The sequence below is a fragment of the Salmo salar genome, chromosome ssa10, assembly GCF_905237065.1.
Source record: "Salmo salar chromosome ssa10, Ssal_v3.1, whole genome shotgun sequence".
Lineage (NCBI taxonomy): Eukaryota > Metazoa > Chordata > Actinopteri > Salmoniformes > Salmonidae > Salmo > Salmo salar.
Genome location: NC_059451.1, coordinates 64233893 through 64249850, shown reverse-complemented (window position 1 = coordinate 64249850; position 15958 = coordinate 64233893). Strand labels below are relative to the sequence as shown.

Genomic DNA, 15958 nt, shown 5'->3' with positions numbered 1-15958 from the left:
AATGTTTGCAAATGTATTACAATTAAAAAACAAATACCTTATTTACATAAGTATTCAGACCCTTTGCTATGAGACTAGAAATTGAGCTCAGGTGCATCCTGTTTCCATTGATCATCCTTCAGATGTTTCTATAACTTGATTGGAGTCTACCTGTGGTAAATTAAATTGATTGGACATGATTTGGAAAGGCACACACCTGTCTATATAAGGTCCCACAGTTGACAGTGCATGTCAGAGCAAAAAACCACGCCATGAGGTCGAAGGAATTGTCCTTAGAGCTCTGAGACAGGATTGTGTCAAGGCACAGATTTGGGGAAGGGTACCAAAACATTTCTGCAGCATTGAAGGTCCCCAAGAACACAGTGGCCTCCATTCTTAAATGGAAGACTTTTGGAACCATCAAGTCTTCTTAGAGCTGGCCACGCGGCCAAACTGAGCAATTGGGGGAGAAGGGCCTTGGTCAGGGAGGTAACCTAGAACCCGATGGTCACTCTGACAGAGCTCCAGAGGTCCTCTGTGGAGATGGGAGAAACTTCCATAAGGAGAACCATCTCTGTGGCACTCCACCAATCAGGACTTTATGGTAGAGTGGCCAGACGTAAGCCACTCCTCAGTAAAAGGCACAGGACAGCCCGCTTGGAGTTTTCCAAAAGGAACCTAAAGGACTCTGACCATGAAAAACAAGATGGTCTGATCTCTGGTCTGATGAAACTAAGATTGAACTCTTTGGCCTGAATGCCAAGCGTCACGTCTGGAGGAAACCTAGCACCATTCCTACGGTGAAGCATGGTGGTGGCAGCATTATGCTGTGGGGATGTTTTCAGCGGCAGGGACTGGGAGACTAGTCAGGATCAGTTGACCGCTTTGCTATTGTTTCAACAAGGATTGTAGTTTTAACACTAGAACTGCTGTGCCTCGATGGACTCCTCTTCAAGTCATTCTGACTGCAGCATTCTAACAGTGTAATTAATATATTTCATATATGCTATTGTAAAAATTATTTGTGTTTATGAAGGCCTTGGGTGACAGAATAAGATTTTTATTTTATTTCAAATAACAGTAGCATTTATTAGTTTGTTACTGTAGGCTATATATAAAAACTGAAAAACACATACGCAAACATTGGTTTTAAAAACAAAATATTAGTGGAGGGCCTTTGTTACAACTATGAAACAGAAAGCATATGTGTTGGAACAAGGTAACAGCTGCTTTTTATAATAAAAAAATGGAAATACCTCAACCACCAAGACGTACGGTCAATTGATGAAAGCACCAGTAGCCTAAACATCATTATAAGCACCAAGTGGACTTGCTAAATAGTGAAACTGCACAAAAGAAATAATGGCATTATAATGAAAGTGTTGATTTGATTCAGCATGATAATGCACGACCCCATGTCGCAACGATCTGTACACAATTTCTGGAAACTGAAAATGTCCCAGTTCTTCCATGGCCTGCATACTCAGACATGCCACCCATTGAGCATGTTTGGGATGCTCTGAATCGACGTGTTCAACAGCGTGTTCCAGTTCCCGCCAATATCCAGCCACTTTGCACACCCATTGAAGAGGAATGGGACAACATTCCACAGGCCAAAATCAACAGCCTGATCAACTCCATGCGAAGGAGATGTGTTGCGCTGCATGATGCAAATGGTGGTCACACCAGATACTGACTGGTTTTCTGATCCACTCCCATACCTTTTTTAAGGTATCTGTGACCAACAGATGCGTATCTGTATTCCCAGTCGTGAAATCCATTGGTTAGGGCCTAATTAATTTTTCAATTGACTGATTTCCTTATGAAGTGTAACTCAGTAAAATCTTTGAAATTGTTGTATGTTGCGTTTAGATTTTCGTTCAGTATATTAAATCATTATTTATTGAAGTTCTTGTCTCTTATCAGCATTGAAGATCTGCTAGCTAGCTACAAGCCAGTGATTTGTTTAGCAAAGCAATGTCAAATTAATATATTTATTTGAATTAACACCTGGGTCAAAACATGAGAAAATAACGACCAGCCTGCTTGGGTAGCAACTTAAGAATGCAAAAGTTGTCCGATGTGGGCCTGGAGGCAAGGGGAAATAATGGCAGTGAGTGGCCAGTTTGAGAGCTCACTCAAGTTATTGGCAGCCCCTAACATGGAGAACCGAAAGTGCTAGAGTGCCATTTTAGCTGGCTACGATGTGAGTGGGATGTATTCTCAGCCAAAGATGCAAGCACTGGCTGTCACCAACCAGCACCAGACCATGGACAGTTCTTCCCATCGTGTGCCATCAACAGAAACATCACTATTAACATCACAAACTATCTTTGTTAGCTTGGACTCGCCAACCATAATAGTTGTTGCCTATGTAGGCCTATTAGATATTTATTAAATCATTACTTATGGAAGTTCTTGTCTCATCATTATTAAATCTCTGCTAGCTAGATTCCAGTGATTTGTTTAGCATAGCAACGTCGAATTAACAAATTACCAACCCGCTTGACTTGCACATTCAGAATGCAAAACCAATTTTACTCGTTAAAATGTTAATGAGAATTTTTTTTTTGTAATATTTGTATAACTATGTTGGCAACCATTTACTAAAAGCAATATTGCTTGAGTACCCGGGGATTATCGTGTGATAATTCCCTCCGAAGGGCTGTTCCCAGGCCTCGGCTTTGCCTTGGGCCTAAGAACAGCCCTTAGTCAGGAGTTATAGCATGATAACCTTATTGCTTAAACACCCAGTCCCCTTATCTGATTATCAGCTGGGTCTGAAAAATAAGATTCTCTTCCTCAATGTGCAGCGAATTCAAAATAGATGAAAAGCCGCAATTATCAAGCATTCTTATTTTGCATAACCAAAAGGCCTACTATTTAGATGGGTAATCGAGCATGGCCCATTTACTGACTGCTTACTTTCTAAAGTGTATACTTCTTTCTAATTGCTTTCTGTCTGAAGTGGCTTGCCTTGTAGCTCCTGTATTCACACTGTTGTTCTGACTCTGTTGCATTCACTGACCTTTTATATGGTTCATGATAGGAGTGTTTCTATGTGTGTGTGTGTGTAAATGTTGCTCCTTGTTTCTATATTAGGTATTCTGTATGGCACCATGACACTGGAGCTGGGAGGGAAGATCACTATTGAGTGTGAGAAAACCAAATATGTGGCAGAACTGGAGTTCAAGTTGAAGGTATGTGTGTGTTTGTTGGTGTACTTCCTAAGTTCGCATCTTTTCCATGTTGTACAGAAACATAAATACAAAATAAATAAAAACATACTTTGGTGAAACAACTGTGCAGTGAGAGGGAAAAGAAAACTAGAGGCAGACCATATACAGTTGAAGTCGGAAGTTTACATACACATAGGTTGGGGTCATTAAAACTAGTTTTTCAACCACTCCACAAATTTCTTGTTAACGAACTATAGGTTTGGCAAGTCGGTTAGAACATCTACTTTGTGCATGACACAAGTAATTTTTCCAACAATTGTTTACAGACAGATTATTTCACTTATAATTAACTGTATCACAATTCTAGTGGGTCAGAAGTTTACATACACTAAGTTGACTGTGCTTTTAAACAGATTGGAAAATTCCAGAAAATGATGTCATGCCTTTAGAAGCTTCTGATAGGGTAATTGACATAATTTGAGTCAATTGGAGGTGTACCTGTGGATGTATTTCAAGGCCTACCTTCAAACTCAGTGCCTCTGCTTGACATCATGGGAAAACCAAAAGAAAACATGCGCTTGACCCCAGAAGAAAATATGTGACCTCCACAAGTCTGGTTCATCCTTGGGAGCAATTTCCAAACACCTGAAGGTACCACGTTCATCTGTACAAACAATAGTACGCAAGTATATGGGACCACGCAGCCATCATACCGCTCAGGAAGGAGACGTGTTCTGTCTCCTAGAGATTAACATACTTTGGTGCGAAAAGTGCAAATCAATCCCAGAACAACAGCAAAGGACCTTGTGAAGATGCTGGAGGAAACGGGTACAAAAGTATCTATATCCACAGTAAAACGAGTCCTATATCGACATAACCTGAAAGGCCGCTCAGCAAGGAAGAAGCCACTGCTCCAAAACCGCCATTAAAAAAGACAGACTACGGTTTGCAACTGCACACAGTGACAAATATCATACTTTTTGGAGAAATGTCCTCTGGTCTGATGAAACAAAAATAGAACTGTTTGGCCATAATGACCATCGCTATGTTTGGAGGAAAAGGGGGAGGCTTGCAAGCCGAAGAACACCATCCCAACCGTGAAGCATGGGGCTGGCAGCATCATGTTGTGGGGGTGCTTTGCTGCAGGAGGGAATGGTGCAATTCACAAAATAGATGGCATCATGAGGTAGGAAAATTATGTGGATATATTGAAGCAACATCTCAAGACATCAGTCAAGAAGTTAAAGCTTGGACGCAAATGGGTCTTCCAAATGGACAATGACCCCAAGCATACTTCCAAAGTTGTGGCAAAATGGCTTAAGGACAACAAAGTCAAGGTATTGGAATGGCCATCACAAAGCCCTGTCCTCAATCCTATAGAACATTTGTAGGCAGAACTGAAATAGCGTGTGCGAGCAAGGAGGCCTACAAACCTGACTCAGTTACACCAGCTCAGTCAGGAGGAATGGGCCAAAATTCACCCAACTTATTATGGGAAGCTTGTGGAAGGCTACACGAAACAACGTTTGACTCAAGTTAAACAATTTAAAGGCAATGCTACCAAATACTAATTGAGTGTATGTAAACTTCTGACCCACTGGGAATGTGATGAAAGAAAATAAAGCTGAAATAAATCATTCTCTCTACTATTATTCTGACATTTCACATTCTTAAAATAAAGTGGTGATCCTAACTGACCTAAGACAGGGAATATTTACTCGGTTTGTAATGTATGTAAACTTCTGACTTCAACTGTATCGTTTCACCGACTTTATAGGCTGATATTGTCCTTTTAACGATATATCGATATCATCCGATAATTCCACCGATAACCTTTTATTTATTTTTTAATATTGGTTATCTGAACACTTGTGGCCATGATGTCATTATTGTCACAATGTAAGAAATCAACATTTGAAGCATATTTCTTGGACAATTGCTTTTTTGGATAGCAATTTTTGTGGGAAAATTTTACTTTTTAATTTCCCCGCTATAAAACAGTACATCAGCAGATAACAGTTTGTCCCCAAAAATTCGTAATCGGTATCAGACCCAAGAAAACCCATATCGGCCGGGCTCCAAAAAAACAACTGAATCGATTGTAGGCAGCTTCTCTACCAAACAAAAGTTATTATTTTATGAATTATATTTTATGAATTAAATGAACTAGCCATTGCATGAAAAGCAAATAGAAAGACAACCGGTAAAGGGGCAAGAAAAAAACTGGGGTGAGTGCTGTGACAGTTGGTTATTATAACTGAGATTGATGGGGTTCGTCCAAAAGGTACTGTTTACAATGTTTTATTATATTTAAATGTACTGTTAAAGGATGTGTAATATATAAAATGACCCGGTAGGATTCCATCCATGCATGGAGACAATGCTGCTTGTAAAGGCAATCAAATGAAATCCCGGTCTAACTGTGACACATGGCACTATATCATTACATGCGGTAGATTCAGATCAAGTTGGCTCATAAGGTCTAGGATCAGGGTTGTTCTGTTCTTGCTCTAGTCACCTGTAGGGGACTGTCTTCTCTCTCTGTATTGTAGCCCTTCCTGGGAGGCTCCAGCAGTGTGAACGTGATCTCGGGAAAGATCCGGCAGGGAGACGAGCTGCTGGCCACTGTGGACGGACACTGGGTAAGAGTACATGCATGCATCTCTCTCTCCCCTCCCTCCCTCCCTCACTCTCTCTTATGTGCATGTGCTATCACAATATCCCTCTCTTTCTTTCTCTCTCTCTCTCTCTCTCTCACACACACACACACTATATCCTCATCTCTCCCCTGTTTGTTATTGAAAGTGCCTGTGTGTTGTTGTTGTCAGGAATGAAAGGTGTTTCTCCAGGAGGAGAGGTCAGCAAGAGGTGTTCTGATTGGATGGATGGATGGATGGATGGATGGATGGATGGATGGATGGGTGGATGGATGGATGGACGGACGACATACAATAGCATTGGCAATGTACAGAAATAAGGCATATGTGTAAATAGCACAAAACATATTAAAGGTGTGTGTGTGTGTGTGTGTGTGTGTGTGTGTGTGTGTGTGTGTGTGTGTGTGTGTGTGTGTGTGTGTGTGTGTGTGTGTGTGTGTGTGTGTGTGTGTGTGTGTGTGTGTGTGTGTGTGATCAGGATGGTGAGGTGTTCCTACAGGAGAAGAAGTCAGGGCAGCAGGAGCACCTGTGGAACCCCACTCCAGAGGTCCGCAGCACCAGACTGAAGAGGCAGGTGGTACAGCTGGATCAGCAAGGGCAGTTTGAGTCGGAGAGGTAAGGACACACACCACCACAGTGTTCTGTCTGCAGGCTTTTACATACATTGGATGGAAGCTTTGTTAAGACCTTTGTCTGTCTATGTGTGCCTTGCAGGCTGTGGCAGCATGTGACCAGTGCTATAGTGGACCGTGACCAGAACCAGGCAACCCAGGAGAAGTTCGTACTGGAGGAGGCTCAGAGGAATCAGGCCAAAGACCGTGGAGACCAACCGTGGCGCCCCAGACTCTTCAACCTGGACTCTGTCACCAACGAATGGACATACATACACATAGAGTATGTACACAGCACACCACCAAGTGGACATACATACACACACACACACACACACACACACACACACACACACACACACACACACACACACACACACACACAGAGTATGTTCACAGCACACCACCAAGTGGACATACACACACACAGAGTATGTACACAGCACACCACCAAGTGGACATACACACACACACACAGATAGAGTGCGTACACACACACACACACACACCAAATGGCATTACAAATATAACAGAACTAATACAGACATTGCATCCACACTGGCACACAAACCCCAGAATACATTTCCCCACCTGAAGAAGCTGTGGTATGTATGTGAACTTTCCCTCCCTCCCTCCTCTCCAGCACGCGGCCGTGGGACCCTGAGCGCTGTCTGGTGCAGTTTGAGAAGCACGGGGTGATCCAGACCAAGGAAAAATCACAGAGACGACATAAAGGACTGGCGTACAGCCGCGCCTCAGCCTGGGCTTGCCAGCAGAAGGTAACAGAGAGAGACACACAGATGTTCCCTCTTTCCATCTTAGTTTCTTTGCCAAACTGACTAGTTCTAACCATAGAATTGCAATTAGACTGGACACTCACCGCAGTCTTCTGGTGTTTGTGGACCAGTTGCCATTTTGGGTATACGCTTTACAATAGTCTGGCTTCAATGTGTAGTTTTGTGAAAATTGGACATTACAGGTGTGTGTGTGTGTGTGTTTGGCGTGGTCGTGCGTGCCCGTCTCTCTCAGGCCCAGGTGAATGGGAAACACAGGAAAGGCAGCAGCCAGCCGTCTAGCTGCAGCCAGAACACTGAGAGCAGCAGCACTACACCTGAACCTACACACGAGTCCTCTGATAATGAAGGTAAGACGCACACATTCACCACGTCAGAACCTACACACAAGTCCTCTGATAATGAAGGTAAGACGCACACATTCACCACGTCAGAACCTACACACGAGTCCTCTGATAATGAAGGTAAGACGCACACATTCACCACGTCAGAACCTACACACGAGTCCTCTGATAACAAGGGTAAGTCAAAAACACTCCCACTTGCTCACAGGCATGCATGTACACACACACACACACACAACCCATGATGCCCATACATCTCACCTTGTCTTATCCTCAGACTATCAGTAAACCAAACATAGATTTTCTCTCCCTTGTCACATTACTAGGGTACCTGAGCCAGTGTGAACGGTGCAACAAGGAAGTGAAGGACATCGCCCTCATAGAGGCCTCCATCGCATCCATACAGAAGACACAGCAAGACATCCAGAGGTAAGAGAGCACACACATATTTTAAACTTAAAAGATAATTTAGCAGACGCTCTTATCCAGAGGGACTTACAGGAGCAATTAGGGAAAGTGCCTTGCTCAAGGGCACAACGACACACATACCGTGTCTTCGGAAAGTATTCAGACCCCTTGACTTTTGACATTTTGTTACGTTACAGCCTTAATCTGAAATGGATTAAATAAAAAAACATATTCAGCAATCTACACAATACCCCACAGATTTTTAGAAAATGTTTACAAATAAAAAATAAAAACAGAACTACCTTATTTACATAAATATTCAGACCCTTTGCTATGAGACTTGAAATTGAGCTCCGGTGCATCCTGTTTCCATTGATCATCCTTGAGATGTTTCTACAACTTGATTGGAGTCTACCAGTGGTAAATGACATTGATTGGATATGATTTGGAAAGGAACACGCCTGTCTATATAAGGTCCCACAGTTGATAGTGCATGTCAGAGCAAAAACCATGCCATGAGGTCGAAGGAACTGTCCATGGAGCTCCGAGACAGGATTGTGTCGAGGCACAGATCTGGGAAGGGTACCAAAACATTTCTGCAGCATTGAAGGTCCCTAAGAACACACGGCCAAACTGAGCAATCGGAGGAGAAGGGCCTTGGTCAGGGAGGTAACCAAGAACCCAATGGTCACTCTGACAGAGCTCCAGAGTTCCTCTGTCGAGATGGGAGAACCTTCCATAAGGACAACCATCTCTGCAGCACTACACCAATCAGGCATTGGTGGTAGTGGCCAGACGTAAGCCACTCCTCAGTAAAAGGCACATGACAGCTCTCAAACCATGAGAAACAAGATTCTCTGGTCTGATGAAAGATTGAACTCTTTGGCCTGAATGCCAAGCGTTACATCTGGAGGAAACCTGGAACCATCACTACGGTGAAGCATGGTGGTGGCACCATAATGCTATGGGGATGTGTTTCAGCGGCAGGGGCTGGGAGACTATTCAGGATCAAGGCAAAGATGAACAGAGCAAAGTACAGAGAGATCCTTGATGAAAACCTGCTCCAGAGCCCTGAGTGCTCTGGAGCAGGTTTTCATCAAGGATCTCTCTGTACTTTGCTCTGTTCATCTTTGCCTTGATCCTGAATAGTCTCCTTCACCTCAGACAAGGGGCGAAGGTTCACCTTCCAACAGGACAACGACCCTGAGCACACACCCAAGGCAATGCAAAAGTGGCTTCGGGACAAGTCTCTGAATGTCCTTGAGTGGCCCAGCCAGAGCCTTGACTTGAACCCGATCAAATATCTCTGGAGAGACCTGAAAATAGCTGTGCAGCGACACTCCCCATCCAAGCTGACAGAGCTTGAAAGGATATGCAGAGAAGAATGGGAGAAACTCCCCAAATTAAGGTGTGGCAAGTTTGTAGTGTCATACCCAAGAAGGCTGTAATTGCTGCCAAAGGTTCTTCAACAAAGTACTGAGTGAAGGGTCTGAATACTTATGTAAATGTGATATTTCAAATGTTCTAAAAACCAGTTTTTGCTTTGTCATTATGGGGAATTGTGTGTGTAGATTGATGAGGGGAAAAAACTATTAAATCAATTAGAATAAGGCTGTAACCTAACAAAATGTGGAAAAAGTCATGGGGTCTGAATTCTTTCCAAAGGCACTGTGCACACAATAAACAGGACGCTGCAAGATGGAAATGATAGAGCAACTCTGCCTCCTCCTGGTCTACTTGGGCACCTTCAGTTTTAGCAGGTTTTCAAGTTGTTGTCGTTCATACCGATGCTGGGATAGGAAAGATTTTAGAACTTTGATAGATGACTGAAACTATCCCGCCTGTCCTTCCGTAGGAACCTGATAGCGTTGGGTCGTCAACTCGGCCGTCGCCGGGAGACTGAGGACAATGTGACACTAACTGGACGCCACTGTTTCATCCTGTGTGTCCTCCTGCTTTCCCAACTCTTCCTTAACTACATTTTCAACTGAAATAGCCTGCGACAGGAGAACTTACACCCCCCCCCCTCAGGCACGGATCTAGGTTCAGCTCAACACTCCCTATTAACCCTGACCTTAACTATTAGATGGAGAAGAAGCAACACTGACCTTTGATCAGCGTCTAGGGGCAGCTTCGTCCTGTTCTCCTGATACGGGAGGGCCACAGGTGCCATAGCAATAAACACAGCCACCCACAGCCACCACTCACCTGCCAACCAGAGCGGAGCAGAGCGCCCTCCAGTGTAGCCAGACAGCACGGCACCCAAGCACTTTGGACTGAGAAGACGACGATAGAAAGAGAAGATCAAAAAAAGAAAGAGTGGACTGACTGAGGGTGTTTTTAAAAAGATGAGTGAGAGAATAGGGACTGAATTAGCTTTTTTTTATAGGAATGAGAAGGAATTATGGTTTTACAGAAGAGGATGTTCCACCTGTCTTTTATTAATGGATGTGTACTTTTTATACTCCCCCCTGCAATACTATTGTGTGTGTGTGTGTGTGTGTTTGTGTTGTGTGTACGTACAGTAGGCCCTATGGGCATTGATGGACTACGGCTTGGAGACCTTAATAGTCCACCTTCACTACAGACTTTGGGCCTTAACGCTAAAGCCAAAAAAGAAGAGAAAACAATGTGACATCGACAAAACAAAGTGAACTCGAGATAAGAAAAAGAAACTTCCAATAATGCAATTGTCTTTTTGTGTAGATCTATAATATGTAACTTTTTGGGCGATCTGACCAAATTCATATAGAAATATGTGCTATAGATCTGTCACTGATTGAAAGCAAGTCTATGAAGCCGTAGATATGTTCTATGTGCTCTATTTCTATGCGTACCATTAAGTTTTGTTTTTGTGTCTTTTGCTTTCGGTTTTGTACACCAGCTTCTAACAGCTGAAAATACTAAATATATTTCCCAGCGGTTTAGATGGTACTCTACACTATACTTGCTTGTTTTGTCACATAAACTGAAATTTGGCGAATTAGAATTTTTGCAACCAGGAAATGATTTCTGCGTAGTGCATCTTTAATAATGATGATGATGATTTTACCAAAACAGTGTTTATAACCTGAAAGGTAAAGAGTACTTGTTTACAGGTTTGTGTGTGTGTGTGTGTGTTTATATTGACATATATAAACGACGGGTAGGCAGAGAGAGGCAGGTTAGAAAGCCAGATCTGTGTATGCCTGTAGCGCCATCAGGGAATGGATTTATAGCACTGCTCTGGTGTAGACCATGACACTAGTGTAGACAATCAGTCATAGAGGACAGATGGTTGGAGGTGTAGAGAGAATGAACAGGGGAAGAGAAAAAGGGAAACAACGAAAGACTGTTAAAGGTATAGGATAATGGGGTTGTTGATGGGTCGGATGTGTAATGTACTTCAGACGGCACTGTTTGGAAGAACTGTTCTAGATGTAATTACAATTTCTTGGAGTCAATATACCCATATGTATATATTTGTCTGGAGCACACACACACACAAGCACTGTGTTACCAATGAGATTCAGAATGTATTTATTGTGTGATTTACCTTGATTTACGGATCATACTCCGCTTGGAAGATGGATGCAAGCGGTGACAATCGCGAGTAAGTTTGTTCTCCCAGGTGTGTAAGTTTGCCTCCCGTGTTCATTAGGCACCAAATAAGGAAAATGGACTGAAACAGTAAGGGACACTGGACTTTACACTAATTTCCATTCTGTTTTAAAATGGGTTGTACTCTATTGAACATGACCCAGGAGAACCAGGTCTGTGATCTAGCCTTGGGATGGTACTCATACGTACGGACAGTCAGGCAAGTAGGAGTCAAACATTAGGGTCAAAATTGAAAAACCAACCTCATTGGTTGGTGTAAACTTGCCCTTGTCCAGGCACCCAATGGGGAAGAGGAGATGAAGGAAGTAGGAATTCGACTTTGAATGCTTTGATTCACGGTTTGTTCTTTTGTTTTGCACTCTACTGTCATGTACACAGATATTTTTGTCATATGCGAATGAAAGAACATGATTTTGCTATAAAAAAAAAAATGGTTCATGCCTGTTGCATACTGTAGCACTACAGTAAACATTTACATTTTGACTGGACACCCATTCTTGCTCTTTTGATTGAGTTTCTCCACAAAATGGTCAGTGCTGAAAGTCACGTCTGGTTATAAAGTGTTCCAAGGAAAGTCAGACAGCATAGCTAGTAGACACTAAGCAGGTTTCCATAGACCCAGGTTTATCTGACAAATGAGGATGGAAACTGTTTTTGGAATAAATTATTGGCGAATAATTGAAGGTACGCAGGTCCCTTGATGTCATCACTTAACTATAAAACTCCACTTCATTTAATTATAAATTCCTACTGCTTGCTAAATAAAAAATGTCAACTATAAAAACAATGTGTCTGCAAAACAAGGATTGTCCTGACTTTCAAGAATGCAGAAGTTGTGTCGCCTTGCTTCTCTGGATGCAAGTTTCACCATCAAATTATTTCAAATTAACACTTTAACCACTTCATTTTTATTTGACACCTTTTTGGTATTTCGTACCAGTTTCCATCTCTACAAGGGCATGGTCTGGACAATGGCAAAACATGTAATAATAATAATTGATTGAAGTTACATTTCTAGACACCCAAAGCTCTTTAAAGTGTAAGGGGAAACTCACCACCCTAACCCCACTTACATACTCTTTATTTATATTTGTTTTATTGGCCTATCCTACACCAAAGTAACTTTGTTTGACATTTTTACAGTTTGATAAACATATACAGTTAAAACAGAACAATAAGCACCCCGCCCCATGGGATCTTTATTGACCACCGAGTTGGGACACCCATTTAAAGTCCCATCTTCTTCCATTTTATTGAGGAACATTCCATTGTAAGTTAGTACTTCAACATTATTAAAATGAAAATAATGTCAAATTGTATGGTATAAATGACAGTGATCTGTCTTTGAACTTACTGCCTTGTTCATTTCAGCAGCATATTTCTCTTTGGCTTTCCTCTGGTGGGATTCATATGCCTTTGTCTTAAAAATGGAACACAATTTAAATGGGAGACTTTTTCTGTCCCAACTGAATGTTTTTCCTGCCAAAGGCTGTGCATCTGTTGAAGGTCAAGAATAGTATATGTTACTATTAGAGTGAAAGGCTTGTAGGGAAACTAACAATGTTGCTCTATCGAATAGAATAACTCTTCTGTGCTTGGAATAGAATCCCTTATGCTTGCTAGCTCATTTTAGATAAGAGTAGCAAAAGTTAGCTACTAGTTATCTAAAAAAGAAAACACAACTTACCCTTTTGCCCAAAACTTTTGTCCTTTCTCAATGTTCTGAATTTTAGTGACATTGCCCATTATTTTTCCCGAATGTATTTAGTTATCTGGACCTCAAACTTGAACTTGAGATATGCCATTTTGAAAGTTAAGTGTTTCCTGCAGACCGGAATACAAGTCATCACACTCCCTCATCTGATTGGTCGGGTAGGCAGGCCTTCTGAGCTGGCATATGCGTCATCACACTCTCTCTTCTGATTGGTCGAGTAGGCAGGCCTTCTGACTTTGTGGCACGGGTAACTAGTGAAGCCCATACAGACAACTGCAGAACTGTCCCCCTGTGTTAGTCCTCTGATCTCCACTAGAGAGCGGTGTTGGCTTGAGTTACCAGAAGTGACTCAAGGAAGCCCAATGACTAAAAGCACAGTGACAAGAGCATAGAGAGTGGTCTAGGGCAGAGTCATCAAAATCCATCAACATTTAGCTGTTGCTATATGGTACAAAAAAAGATAATCAATCTATAGGGCAAGTTAGATAATACATAGACAATGTATTTACTAGGACAAGTTCTGTAGCCATAAGGTAACTTATGGATCATGGATGCATAGGGAAAGTACTTTAGCTCAGGGAGCCCTTCCACGATGTACCAGGGCTGATCTGAGGCCTGCTAAGAGGGGCGTGTGTGTGTGTGTGTGTGTGTGTGTGTGTGTGTGTGTGTGTGTGTGTGTGTGTGTGTGTGTGTGTGTGTGTGTGTGTGTGTGTGTGTGTGTGTGGAGGAAAGGAATGGCTAAAGGATTACGAGGAAGCTTCTTCAGCTAAACACACTGGCTTCAACACATGCCTGTTATTCAAAGGAGATAAGCTTTGCCTGCAACTCCTGCTGACCACACACCCTGAGGATGCTCCCTAAAATCAGTGGTACATTTTACACACACACACACACACACACTGATGTGACGAGTCTCCCTCTGTTATCTTACACGCACACACTCAGGGACACCGTGACTCTGTCATTGGGATATGAAAATAACTCATGGATGTGGGGCGGCAGGTAGCCTAGTGGTTAGAGCGTTGGGCCAGTAACCGAAAGGTTGCTAGATCAAATCCCCGAGCTGACAAGGTAAAAATCTGTCGTTCTGCCCCTGACCAAGACAGTTAATCCACTGTTCCTAGGCCGTCATTGTAAATAAGAATTTGTTCTTAACTGACTTGCCTAGTTAAATAATATATATATATATTGGGTCATGTCACTATGATTCAAGGGTTTCTAACCATGTCCACATTGCTATCAACATCATCACTCAAGAAATAAGCATTTGTTTTAAAGCCTTTGGCTTTCTTTTATTATCCATGTAAACTGTATTTGATCAAATCTATGCAAAAGATAATGTAAACCCTCAACTGTGTAATATGGCAGAGTGATTTCATTTGAAACGCTTCTTCAACAATGTGCAGTATAAAGCCTGTCAATGTTTTAGCATGCAACTACAAAAACAAAGTAGGCTAACTTACTGTTTTCAAGTGGTATGTCATATTCATTGTCAAACTAAGGTAAGCAAACCGCTGTTTCCAGAGTTTGCATTCCACTTTTTTGGCGTCATCCTTTACTACAGTGAAATGCTGCTATACAGGTAGCCTAGTGGTTAGCGTGACTTTTCCCACATTTTGTCTTAAATAGGCCTATTAAATGTAGCTACCGTATGTACTGGTTGGTAAGTCTTAGGCTGCAATTAGGCTAAATAACAACCACTAAATAAGTCATCTGCTCATGAATAATACAAAACTTAATTAGGCTAACATTTTTAGAGTCTTTTCCACCTCCTTTCTTGACTTTTCCTAAATAAATCATTGTAACAAACTGTCTTTGTAAAAATCTTAATATCACAAACAGAACTGGAATTATAACCAGTTTTAGGAGGTATTTGTTTGGAACGGTTTTCCCCGTTGCCGCTCCTCCAGACAATAGGGCCTGCTCAACTCTCTCTTGACAGTTGAAGGTGCCTGACAGTATGATGGGGGAGAAAGGGTGAGTTGATGAGCGAGTGGATGCGAACAATGCACAATTATGTAATTACCAGAACAGGGCAGGCCATTCTATTGTATTGATCTATTCCAATTACAATCTCAAAATGGTATGTACCCTACATTATATCAGTCATTCACCACCTTCCGGAGACACCTGAAACCCCACCTCTTTAAGGAATACCTAGGATAGGATAAAGTAATCCTTCTAACCCCCCCCCCTTAAAAGATTTAGATGCACTATTGTAAAGTGGTTGTTCCACTGGATATCATAAGGTGAATGCACCATTTTGTAAGTCGCTCTGGATAAGAGCGTCTGCTAAATGACTTAAATGTAAATGTAAATGTACCTATTGCAGATTCAGTCTTCCCAGCCTGGTGCAGGTCTACAATTCTGTTTCTGGTGTCCTTTGACAGCTCTTTGGTCTTGGCCATAGTGGAGTTTGGAGTGTCTGTTTGAGGTTGTGGACAGGTGTCTTTTATACTGATAACAAGTTCAAACAGGTGCCATTAATACAGGTAATGAGTGGAGGACAGAGGAGCCTCTTAAAGAAGAAGTTACAGGTCTGTGAGAGCCAGAAATCTTGCTTGTTTGTAGGTGACCAAATACTTATTTTCCACCATCATTTGCAAATAAATTCATTAAAAATCCTACAATGTGATTTTCTGGATTTTTTTCTCTCTCATTTTGTCTGTCAT

At 42.1% G+C, this 15958-nt stretch overlaps 1 protein-coding gene and 1 long non-coding RNA gene across 5 annotated transcripts in view; one reads left to right on the top strand and one right to left on the bottom strand.

Annotated features, from left to right (window-relative positions):
• The window catches only part of osbpl5 (oxysterol binding protein-like 5), a 153023-nt gene extending 140963 nt beyond the window's left edge, over nt 1-12060 (top strand). For all 4 annotated transcript variants that reach the window (XM_014123857.2, XM_014123859.2, XM_014123860.2 and 1 more), the window contains 8 exons: nt 3082-3179; nt 5711-5800; nt 6294-6430; nt 6530-6709; nt 7070-7205; nt 7456-7570; nt 7891-7993; nt 9828-12060. In XM_014123857.2, the coding sequence (XP_013979332.2) occupies nt 3082-3179; nt 5711-5800; nt 6294-6430; nt 6530-6709; nt 7070-7205; nt 7456-7570; nt 7891-7993; nt 9828-9963 (995 nt within the window). In that variant the 3' untranslated portion in view covers nt 9964-12060. The remainder of the gene's footprint in view (nt 1-3081; nt 3180-5710; nt 5801-6293; nt 6431-6529; nt 6710-7069; nt 7206-7455; nt 7571-7890; nt 7994-9827) is intronic.
• A 408-nt stretch (nt 12061-12468) lies between these two features.
• On the bottom strand, nt 12469-13374 carry LOC106560705 (uncharacterized). Its single transcript, XR_001318651.2, has 2 exons — nt 13260-13374; nt 12469-13069 (listed from the first exon to the last, which is right to left on the bottom strand). It is a non-coding gene; the product is annotated as an uncharacterized lncRNA (long non-coding RNA).
• Between the last annotated feature and the right edge of the window lie 2584 nt (nt 13375-15958).